This window comes from Capsicum annuum, chromosome 10, assembly GCF_002878395.1.
Source record: "Capsicum annuum cultivar UCD-10X-F1 chromosome 10, UCD10Xv1.1, whole genome shotgun sequence".
Classification (NCBI taxonomy): Eukaryota; Viridiplantae; Streptophyta; class Magnoliopsida; order Solanales; family Solanaceae; genus Capsicum; species Capsicum annuum.
In genome coordinates, this window is record NC_061120.1 from 187015336 (window position 1) to 187027979 (window position 12644).

The window sequence follows — 12644 nt, forward strand, 5'->3', positions numbered from 1 at the left end:
ACGTAAGTTATCATTATTGATGTGTAGGTTTGGTATGTAAGTATTTGTAAGAATAATTAGGTAGGTGAGGTATGTAATTTATTCTATTCATAAAATATTTATCAAATATTTTTTCCAATATGATTTTTCTTATATCTACAATTTCTATATCCTTAAGTACATACAAAACAAACATTTTAAATTTATTTATCATTTTATCAGATAAATAAGTATTCATTTTTCATATGATGCTTTTTTCAAAATATTCCCTTCAATCATACACATAACCAAATATGATCATTTTAGATTACTATATACTAGATTATTCTTAAATAACATGTTCTCCGATCACTATTAGCATAGTAATCTGGATACTTTTCCCTTAAACAACGTCTCTACTCTGGCTACTCCCCTATCACGGCTTTCTTACCTCACCGGTTTCACCTTTAGGATGGCATAGTTCTTAGGAATTTTTCTCCTTTTCCACTTTGCTAATAAACTTCTTAACAAGCTGTAATTCCACGGGCTATATGGAATCAGTTAGTGAGAAGAAGCTTCTAGATCTTTTGTTCCTTTACTCTTTAGCTTAATGGGTATATATATATATATACAAATTGATGAAAAAAGATAAAATAGTTTTTCATTTCTCAAAAATAATGTTCAGCATTCCTCTGTTTCTCTCCTAATCCATTAGCTACTGCAGAGAGCTTGAGCTGCAATAATGGAGATTTAGCTCCATCATCTTCATTCCAAGCTCGATTTCAACAATATGCTCCCTCCATCTATCTGTACTCGTCTACTTTTCTCTTTTGGGACATTCCAACAATAATTGACCAGTTTAAAAAGACAATGGATAAATTATCAATTTTTACTCATTTTACCCTTGATATTAAATATAATACATCACTCGTTATATTTTTCAAAATAATTATATTCAAAGGATGATATAGTAAAATCACCTCTCTATTTATTGTTTCTTAAGATATATGTCAAATAAAAAATAGACAAATATTTATTGAGGGAGGGAGTATAATAAATTATTGTACATTACAATTTATGCTTCATAGGCAATGTAACAATAAATTCAGAATTGAATCACTGTATATAAGCAACAATAACAGTAATATCATCAATTTTTCCTCCTTTATGAATTTGGCTAAGGCATTCCCGCTCAACTGCTCTTGCAAATGGTGTATCTGCAAATCTATCAAATGAATTATACAAAGCAATGTTTCCAATTTGACTAGCCAACTCTTCTGCCTTCAACTTTTCGTCCATCCCTCTCCGAACAATTTCCTCAACCTCACTTTCATTCACATTGCAAGCATACCGTCCGTTCCAACAATCAAAATGTCATCTTTCTCGACCTTTATTTCCATCTCCTGATCAACGCTTGGGTTATCCTTGCAATTCCCTAATTGGTACGGACAATTAAATCCCCGTTGTTGCATCGGCGATTTGTATATATTTTTTCCCTTTCTAATTAGGAAAAATCCACTATCGCCAACGTTAGCGGCAAAAATAGTACTTCTCTCCGTGTTTAGGGTTATAATACAAGCTGTAGAAGATCCTTCAAAATTTGTATTTTTGTAAGCTTCTTGAAGAACTCTTTTAGGGTTTACGTGACCCGACGGTTCAATATCAGTAGCAATAAGTGAATTGTTCATAAGCTCTCTCGCGTATATTCCAGCGTCAATTCCCTCTTTTGCCCAGCCACCTACACCATCAGCGACACCAATTGTTTGGTTTAATTCATGGATGAAGTGTGCATCTTCACCTAGTGGTTTCGTTGGATTTTCTTTGGGCAAGTATAAAGATGCCGCCACCATCTTTAGGCATGGTAATATGTTATTACTAAATTCGATCCTCGTGTTGATCTTGAAAAGATCATCTAGTTTCTTGAATGAATATTGATGATCATCATAAATATATTTGAGTCTCTTGTTGTTGTTGTTATGAATATTATCAAGTTGATCATTAATTTCATAAGAAAAATCGAAGTACCTCTTGTGTGGCAACTTGACTACTTCATTATCGAACTTATTCTTGGAAGAATAATATTGATCACAACCTAATGATGATATGCATGCAGCCATATTTGTTGTGTTTATTGCAGAACTTTGGAAATAAAGTAAAAAGTTAGTTTTGAAAGTTAATGCTGGGTTACTAATATATACGTTTTAAATTTTAATCCCAAGTAGAGTAGGTTATGGAAAACAAATTTTGTTGGAAACTAAATGGAATTTAGGAGATTGTGTAATAGATACGCTTAGTAATTAATCCCAATTAGAATGGGTTTCGGAAAGAAAAGTTTTTGGTAACTAAATGGGATTGTAGTTTTTCGAAACTATCAGACCGATAACTCTACCACCTTTTTATTTTATTTTACTCCCTCCCTCCTTTTCGTTTTAGCTAAACTCTCTTTTAAAAATATTTGTTTCAATTTAGTTATCCTATTTATAAAACAAAGAAAATTTTATTATGTTTTTCAATACTATCTTAATCATTAAATGATTACATAAAGTGTACATACTCAAATTTACATTTTCAAAGAATAATTAATAAATTTAATTTGATAAAATAAGCTCCTAATAAATATTTTCTTAATGGGAGTACTAAGTCCACAAGAATCACAATTTGTAGCTAATACGTGTTTGCATGTATACTACTTCCTCTGTCTCAAATTACTTGGCATGTTTCTTAAAACAGTTGACATGTTTACGAAGTCAAGAGATAATTAACTATTTTTTTTCAATTATAAGCATAATAATTTAAAAAAATCATTTAATCAAAGATTAAATATGTTCATATTAGTTAATTTGCACCCCTTATTAATTTCTCCTTAAGAGTTGTGAAAAAAAAAAAGAATATGACAAGCAATTTGAGACGAAAAAAGTAACAAAGAAATATGAGTAATGACCATCATATTAGTTAACACTTTTGACTTTGCCTCTATACACCTATAACTTGTAGATTGTTTGACTCGTCATATTTAATAGAAATTTTATTTTAATGAATTTATCTTGGTTCGCAAAATTTAAACAACTGTTGGATCTGGATTGTAACAAGGACCTTGCCAGTTTCGATAATCATTCGAACCTCAGCATGATGTTGCATCACATGAAAACGTATTCACTCAATTTTTTTCTTAGACTTCCATTGTCTATTGAGAGCAAGGATTTGAATAAGCGTTGCATGTAAAGATATTTAAGTAAGGCATAACTCAATTAATACAAGGTACATAAGGATAAAATTTTCGTACACATTACCCTCCCTAGATTCTATCTATGTGATTACACTAGATTTGTATGTTGCTGTATAATTCTAATACAAGCAGAGGGGATTAAGAAATCAGAAAAGAATGAGCCACTGAATAAGGTATGGGAATGAAGACTGGCAGTAGCACTTAAAAAACTATGAAAAGGTGATTATAATATATTAACAGCCTCATAAATTTGTTATTTCTTCGGTTCATCTTTATTTGTCCACTATAGCTTGACATAAATCTTAAAAAATAATAAATATTACAACTAATTTTATGCTATCAACCAATAAATATAATAAATTTAATATTTTAAAAAATATCTTAAATAATAAATATTTAATTGTAAAAGTAAAATAGATAGAAATAATAAATTATCTATCAATTTTTAAAATTAGATAAATAAAATTACACGATTATTTTTAGCAGAATGAACAAACAAAGGACGCTAATTATTTACCAATATGTCAAAATTTGGCAGGTGCTAAATTTCACTTTCTCCAGTTATGTAAAAATTGGTTCAATCGATAAATCGAAACAGTAAAATTTATTAGTTTATTGATATCAAGTTATTTTAAACGATTTTGTAAATTTTATAAATGAGTTGTCCGTTCAGTTTTCAATTTTAAGATTTTGTGTTAGAATTATATTTTTATCCGTAATTATATAATAGTGGCTTTAGTTTTAAATATATATTTTATTTCTTTTTACATTTTATAGTTATTGTTTTAGTGCTTGCAATTTGTGCAGATTTTATGCATGAAGATAATATAGTATAAATAAAATTAAGAGAAAGTAAAGAAATATAGAGGATTATTTTCTTATGAATTAAATAAAAATTCGAAACATTAAGAAACAAAAACTGATTAATCAAAACACGCTAATGAATATTACTGATTTAACATGTTTCTAAATTAAAAATCGATAAACTTTATTGATAATGTACAAAATAAAATTGAACCGATGAGTGCACACTCATACTTCCTCCTTTTTTGTTTCATTTCCCTATATTATTTACCAAAACTTAAATGGTTAGTTTATTCTTTTGATATTTTTCACTTTCTCTTCAAGTGGAACAACAAGTGAAAAGGCTCAGACCACTATCCACATAGGTATTTGTGTTAAATTTGAATCAATTTTTAAATTATTTGATTTTTGAAAGTGAAAAGGCTCATTTCATTTCTTATTGCTCAATATTATTTTGTGGTAGTATTGTTTTATTATTATCTGTTGTTGTGTTATTCTTTATTTTTTTTTTGTCCCTTTACCTTTTTTTCTGTACAATAGTTTATTTTAAATTAAGGTCTATCGAAAACAGTCATTCTACCGCTTTTGAGGTAGTGATACAAACTGCGTACACTCTTGAGTATGTTAGTTGTTATTGTTATTTTTCCCCCGATTATATTTTAATCAGAAAAGGGCCAAAAATACACTTAAACTATAGGAAAAGATTCAAAAATTTCCTCCATCCACTTATTTGATGAAAAAAGAATTTTTTTTCTCTGATGATAAAAAAACTATTGCGGTCATGATTCAAAGTTCTGATGGATAACGGATCCGTCTTTTTATCCTTTTCCGTTAAAAGTTTAAATTTGTATGAATCACCTAATTAACATATTATATCATGCACATACATATCATTTTTGTCCTCCGGACAAATTAAAGTTTTAATGTTTCACCTTCTTTTAAGATCCTATATAACTGTGATATATGCTTAATCTTTAAATGTATATGCGAGACTATTCATTTTGTTATTTTTCAAGACAATCTTCTTATATTCTTGTGGGAGAAGAAAGAGAAAATGGGTGAAATCAACTTATTTAGTTCTTCCTTCTAGAGATGAAATCTAGATTTGAGTTCTGAATATGACATTGCTTTGAATGTATACGTCACTAAAATAAAATTATTTATTTCCAATGAATGTTGGAGTTTGGATCATCGTAAATGTTACCGATGAGTAAAATTTCGACAGATTTCTTCAAAAATTTTTGCAGCAATTAATAATGTTTTTGATAGTATACATCTGTAACATCCGACACTTTTGGGCTAGAATTTAAACTGTCGTTCCTTCGCGTATAGATCCGAACCCAATGATTCTTTGTTAATATATGTGTGATGATCAATCCTAAAGTGTGTGAATACATTTTATTATGATTTGAGGTCACAAAAATCCCTAACTCAAAGAGGAGTTAAAAACTCTTCTATCAATTAAGTTTTGGTGAATGTTTAAAATTGGGTCAATTTCCATCGACCATAACATCTTGTATATAACAAGTTATAGATCCTACTATATATCAAATGAAAGGTCTTTGAGTTTTCTTTCCAACGCCACTAGTTTCGCCTTAATCCAATATTGGAGTAAAAAGTTATGCTCATTTTTCAGAGAGGTGTCAGTCTGCCAAATTACGACGGCCACACTGACGGATCGTCAAGCCAGTGACAGCACGTCAATATTCCGTCAAAAATTGGGCAGTGAGCTCGTTCTATGGTCAAGAACTGACAATTGGAGTGACGGTTCATCACTTGAATGATGGTCCGTCAACCAAACCATCAGTCGAGGCCGAGTTGCTCAGACGGGACGTTTTTAACGGGGTATTTTGGTACTTTTCCTTCCCAGAAACCTCTCACACGAATTTAAATCATACCCTAAGCATTATATTCCATATTTTATCAGTTTTAAACACATCTCAATCCTCTCCACTCTCAATAACAATATAGAAACTAGAGTTTCCTTCAAGATCAAGAATCAAACTCTTAAGTCCAAGATTTCCAAGAAACAAATCAAGATTCGAGTTCTACTCTTTAAACTAAGTAATCTAAGGTACGTGGGGTTTTACTAAACTTCATGGGCATGGTGAAACTATTTCTAATAACGTTTTGAATATTGAGAAATCATATTTTTATGAAGGGTTTCAAATTACATTAAGAAGTATGCATTGTGAACGTTTTGGTCTTGAGGCCTTCCCTAAATATTGAATTTTAACTCGTGTATATGTATATATGTATTTTCAGTTTTGAAATATGAATTGAGAGCATGAATAACATATTTTTCTCTCTCATGGTGTTATTTCTTGATTAACAAGTCATGAATTACTCAATTGTATATCTTAAAGCATGAACCAAGGATTTTACTATCAATTATGAATTTTATGTCGATTATGAAAGGAAGAGAGGGATATTTATTGTTTGTAAAGGCTAAATGTGATAATCGAAAGAATTGAATGATTATCTTGAGAAATTGACCACCATTTATTGAAATGTTGAAAAGAGAGGATTTTTGCATAGTTTGACATATGTGTTGGAAATATGACTTCTTTTGTACTGTTTGAATGATTGGGTGGTCCAAACATCTTGTTTTGAATAAAAGTACTATAACATGATGTTTTATGGCTTAGAGATATAACTTGCAAGTCTTGGTATGACGATACCAAACAGATGAATGCCATAGTATATTCAGAACAGACTAAAATACAGATTTTACTCAGATTTTTAGATTTTGAATTCAGAAAGATGCATGTTTAGAAAAGGTTAAAAATTGGCTTAAAGAGAGTTAGATAGTTACCTGAAGAAAGTACGAGTTGATAGACTCAACGCTAAAAACCGTGATTTGCCAACACGGGGTTATAGTATCATGCTTTGTGGTCTTATGTACCTTGATTCATGTCGTCCCAATTTGGGACTATGGTTAGGAACCATGCTTTGTGGCCTTGTGCACAACCATGACATGTTGATTTGATTGGGGATCATGGCACCATGCTATGTGGTCTTGCATGTCTCCTCTTACTGATACTCCCATCCTTGCGGCAAACTTGTATTGAAGGCTTAGCCGCCGAGTCAAGAGCGGATTTTATATAGCCCATGGAATTACAGATTGTAGGGTGTACCATCTAACTCAGAAGTAAGATAAAGAGTGAGTCGTGGATTCAAAGAAGTGTTTCAAAGTCTTTAAAATGTGCCCCTATGTTTTCATATATTATATGTAAAATTGTTTCATCAATTGCTCTCACTTATTTTATATATAAATACATTATTTTGGGTTGCTCTTTGTACCAGTACATCTGTATTGACACCCTATATTTTAGGATCTGGACATAGTCCCGGGGTCCAGTTAAGAAGTAGATTGGATTGTCCGAAGTTTGCAGTTGAGCCTCTCTTATTTTGGAAGGCCTTGTTGATTTGACATTGATATTTTATTTTGGTTTATGATCCGACTGGGGGCCTAGTCCCAGTATTCAAACAGTAGTATTTTTGAGTTGTTAGAGATTTCGCAGATTAGTGTCAGGTGTTTTGGAATGTTTCATGAACTCATCTTCGTATTGTTCAGTTAAAGTAAAAAAATGACTATGTTTCTATATCGTCATGTTCTTCTGCATTTTTCTTATAGTTTATGAATTATGTACATAATTACCAGTTAGAGAAGGGCTCTCGGTCCTTCACGGTTCAGGATATCCATTGTGGCCAGGGTCTTAGTTCGGATCGGGTCGTGACAACATCCATGTCAAAGTGGTGTGATGCCTGAAAGTAATTATTATCTTCTTTTATAATGTCTACATATTCATCCATGACGGCCAAAGTAATATAAAGTTAAGTGAAGTTCCATTACAACCCCCAATTCTGAGTTAATGGGTGAAAGATAATGAGAAAAGGGAAGAAGAGATGAGAAAAAATAGAGGCCTTGGAAAAGGAGAGGCTTATGATGGAAAAGAAATGGAGAGAAAGAGATGCCCTCATTGATGCAGTTGTCAAGAAGATTAGAAGAGAAGAACGCTCCATCGAAAAACAGAAATTCAAAGGGCAAATTTTATAGTTAGACAGTAAAATCCATCGTTAGTTTTATTTAGCAATGAATTAACTAGGGATAGATTATTAGCAAAAAATTCTATAAGCTTCGAGATATTTAGTGATGAAGTTTGTAGCTTAATAGATACAAGTATATATCTATAAATAAAAAGCTAACTATATAATTAAGTATGATTAATTAGCATTCACAGACGTCTTCTAATTGTGTCATTGCTCTTAATTCTAATCCCAATTACAATACTTATTTGGTATTGCAAGAACTTTCACACACCAATAATGAAAGAACAATAAGGCAACTATTACAACTCTCCATTTTGCCATTTATTTAGTACGACGAAAAACTAATCACTACGTTATTAAAGACACAACAATAACATCACATTTAATTCTGTGCATGTAATAAATCTTGAAACTTTAGGAAATAACAATTACTACTAGCAATTTAGTTCCAAAATAGTATCTAATTATCCGACTCCAATACATCATTGCAATATGCTCCCTCCTTCTATTTTACTCGTGTACTTTTCTCTTTTGGGATATTCCAACAATAATTGACCAGTTTATAAAGACAATGGATAAATTATTAATTTTTACTCATTTTACCCTTGATATTAAATATAATACATCACTCATTGTATTTTTCAAAATAATTATATTCAAAGGGTAATATAGTAAAATCACCTCTCCATTTATTGTTTCTTAAGGTATATGTCAAATAAAAATAGACAAATATTTATTGACGGAGGAAGTATAATAAATTCTTGCACATTACAATTATTTATGCTTCATAGGCAATGTAACAATGATTTCAGAATCGAATCACTGTATATAAGCAACAATAACAGTAATATCATCAATTTTTCCTCCTTTGTGAATTTGGCTAACGCATTCCTGCTCAACTACTCTTGAAAATGGTGTATCTGCAAATCTATCAAATGAATTATACAAAGAAATGTTTCCAATTTGACTAGCCAACTCTTTTGCCTTCAACTTTTCGTCCATCCCTCTTCGAACAATTTCCTCAATCTCACTTTCATTCACATTGTCAAGCATACCGTCCGTTCCAACAATCAAAATTTCATTATCTTTCTCGACTTTATTTCCATCTCCTAAGCAACACTTAGGTTATCCTTGCAATTCCCTAATTGGTACGAACAATTAAATCCCTGTTGTTGCATCGGCGATTTGTATATAATTTTTCCATTTCTAATTAGGAAAAAGCCACTATCGCCAACGTTAGCAGCAAAAATAGTACTTCTCTCCGTGTTTAGGGTTATAATACAAGCCGCAGAAGATCCTTAAAAATTTATATTTTTGTAAGCTTCTTGAAGAACTCTTTTAGGGTTTATGTGACCTGTCGGTTCAATATCAGTAGCAATAAGTGAATTGTTCATAAGCTCTCTCGCGTATATTCCAGCGTCAATTCCCTCTTTTATCCAGCCACCTACGCCATCAGCGACACCAATTGTTTGGTTTAATTCATGGATGAAGGGTGCATCTTCACCTAGTGGTTTCGTTGGATTTTCTTTGGGCAAATATAATGATGCCGCCACCATCTTTAGGCATGGTAATATGTTATTACTAAATTCGATCCTTGTGTTGATCTTGAAAAGATCATCTAGTTTCTTGAATGATTATTGATGTTCATCATAAATATATTTGAGTCTCTTGTTGTCAGGGGCGGATCTATTAAGGCCCGTGGGGATGGCACGCCACCCGCAAACTTCGACGGAAATACTGTATATATATAAGAATATAGTTATATATTAAATCTACCACTCACAATAATTAAGTATTGTCTTGTGCAAGTGGCAGAGTGCTGCTTTTGTATCCCCAAGGTTGTGTGTTTGAACTTGGCTAGCTGCACTTGTTTTTAAAATTTTTTTTTTTGGTTAACAATTGTTTCATTAAAACAAGACAATTTTTAAAATTTTTTTTTTTGGTTAACAATTGTTTCATTAAAACAAGGCAAGAGCAAAAAGAGATACTTTACACCTAATAAAGATGTCTTACCAGTTAACTTTTATAGAAAAGTAATGTTAGTTTTTGACTTTTTTTTTTTTTTAATTTAATTGTTTAAAAAGGTTAATAAGATATCACATTAAAATAAACAAAAAAAACCTATTTGGCTATTTCCAAATCAGAGCAAATCAAAACGCTCTCTTGTTCTTAACTGTTGAGGTTTGCTGCTACTGCTCTGCTTGCTCTCTTTCTGGTTACTTTTTGCCGTCTTCGTAAGTTGTTTTGAAAAATTATTTTGTTTCTCTTTATTGAGCTTAGAAATTCAAATTTGAAATTATCTTGATTTAGGAGAGAGTATTCTAATTTTGTGAATTGAGATGGAGATTTTTTTCAAGAAGGTTAATTATTCTCAATCAAGTTCTAGAAGGTTAATTATTCTCAATCAAGTTTTAGTAATATCAATGTCAATCGTTCTTATCTTATAACTGATCTCGATTTGTGTTCACTTAAAGCTGATCTGGGATAAAGAAGACCTATTTCTGATTATGATCCTTGAATACGAGATGAAGTGAGGAAATATTATATTGAAAAAGGGTCTTGTCAACCTGTCTTGAAACCATATCCTTCAAGTGAAATAGGAGGTAGAATGCGTCAATTTGCTTCAAGTTGGTTTAAAGGTTCACATTCGACTTGGTTGGAGTATAGTGCGGAGAAAGATGCCGCATATTGTCTTTATTGTTATTTGATCGATAAGTTTACTTGGCAATTGACACCCCAGAGTTCGGATCCTGAATCCGCCTCTGATTGTTGTTGTTATGGATATTATCAAGTTGATCATTAATTTCATAAGAAAAATTGAAGTACCCTTGTGCGGCAACTTGACTACTTCATCGAACTTATTCTTGGAAGAATAATATTGATCACAACCTACTGATGATATGCATGCAACCATCTTTGTTGTGTTTATTGCAGTACTTTGGAAATAAAGTAAAATGTTAGTTTGAAAGTTTTTTTTTTTTTGGTTTCTCAAGGTATCCCCACAGTCGGTGGCCGTGAGACTAATCCTTCGTTTCTCTATCAGCGCACTAAGCGGTAGGGAACTGACCACAGAGTTTGCTTTGTTCGCCAAATGCGAGGATCGAACCCACGACCTCTTACTTAAGGGACATGGTGCTGAATCATCATGCCAACTCTAGTGGTTAGTTTTGAAAGTTAATGCTAGTTTACTAATATATACTCCCTCCGTCCCATTTTACTCGTACCAAATTGGGATGACACAACTATTAAGAAAACAATGATTGGTAATGTAACTTTACCATTTTGTCCCTTTTAATTGTATCTTGTTATTAATTCCAATATTGATGGATGACTAATAACAAGGAGTAATCAATTACACTAAGGGTCTAATAGAAAAAAAATGTGTCTTGTCTTGATAAATAAAAAAGGACAAGTAAAATGCAACATCAAATTAAAAAATTTGAAACGAATAAAACAGTACGGAGGGAGTACGTTTTAAATTTTAATCCCAAGTAGAATAGGTTATGGAAAACAAATTTTGTTGGAAACTAAATAGAATTTAGGAGATTGAGTAAAAGATACGCTTAGCAATTAATCCCAATTAGAACAGGTTTCGGAAAGAAAACTTTTTTGGTAACTAAATGGGATTGTAGTTTTTCGAAACTATCAGACTGATAACTCTACCACCTTTTTTTTTTTTAATTACTCCCTCCCTCCTTTTCGTTTTAGCTAAACTAAAATATTTGTTTAAATTTAGTTGTCCTATTTATAAAATGAAGATAATTTTACTATTTTTTCAATACTACCTTTATCATTAAATGATTACATAAAGTGTACATACTCAAATTTTCATTTTCAAAGAAAAATTAATAAATTTAATTTGATAAAATAAGCACCTAATACATATTTTCTTAATGGCTCGTGCTAAGCGAACAAGGATTAACTATTTTAAAATGGATGGAATATTATATTATAACTTACAATTTGTAACTAATACGTGTATGCATATATACTACTCCCTCCGTCTAAAATTACTTGGCATGTTTCTTAAAACAGCTGACTTGTTTACGAAGTCAAGAGATGATTAACTATTTTTTTTTCAATTATAAGCATAATAATTTAAAAAAAAGTCATCTAATAAATATTAAATAGGTTCATATTAGTCAATTTGCACCCCTTATTAATTTCTCCTTAAGAATTGTGCAACAAAAAAACGAATATTCCAAGTAATTTGAGACGGAAAAAGTTACAAAGAAATATGAGTAATGACCATCATATTAGTTAACACTCTTGACTCTGCCTCTATATATCAATAACTTGTAGATTATTCGACTCGCCATATTTACAACAAAATTTATTTTAAAGAATTTATGCTTGGTTCACAAAATTTAAACCAACTGTTGGTTCTGGATTGTAACAAGGATCTTGCCAGTTTCGATAATCATTCGAACCTCAGCATGATGTCGCATCACATGAAAAAGCATTCACTCAATTTTTTTCTTAGACTTTCATTGTCTATTGAGTGCAAGGATTTGAATAAGCGTTGTATGTAAAGATATTAAAATAACGTATAACTCAATTAATACAAGGTACATAAGGATAAAATTTTCGTACATATTACCCT

At 31.2% G+C, this 12644-nt stretch overlaps 2 protein-coding genes across 2 annotated transcripts; both read right to left on the minus strand.

Annotated features, from left to right (window-relative positions):
• Nucleotides 1–1292: 1292 nt before the first annotated feature.
• On the minus strand, nucleotides 1293–2075 carry LOC107858200 (probable protein phosphatase 2C 55). The gene has a single exon (XM_016702901.2). The coding sequence runs from the start codon at nucleotides 2073–2075 to the stop codon at nucleotides 1293–1295; it is 783 nt and encodes a 260-aa protein (XP_016558387.2).
• A 6785-nt stretch (nucleotides 2076–8860) lies between these two features.
• Nucleotides 8861–9597, minus strand: LOC107844484 (probable protein phosphatase 2C 55). Its single transcript, XM_016688892.1, has 2 exons — nucleotides 9396–9597; nucleotides 8861–9150 (listed from the first exon to the last, which is right to left on the minus strand). The coding sequence occupies exons 1-2, from the start codon at nucleotides 9595–9597 to the stop codon at nucleotides 8861–8863; spliced, it is 492 nt and encodes a 163-aa protein (XP_016544378.1).
• Nucleotides 9598–12644: the final 3047 nt, after the last annotated feature.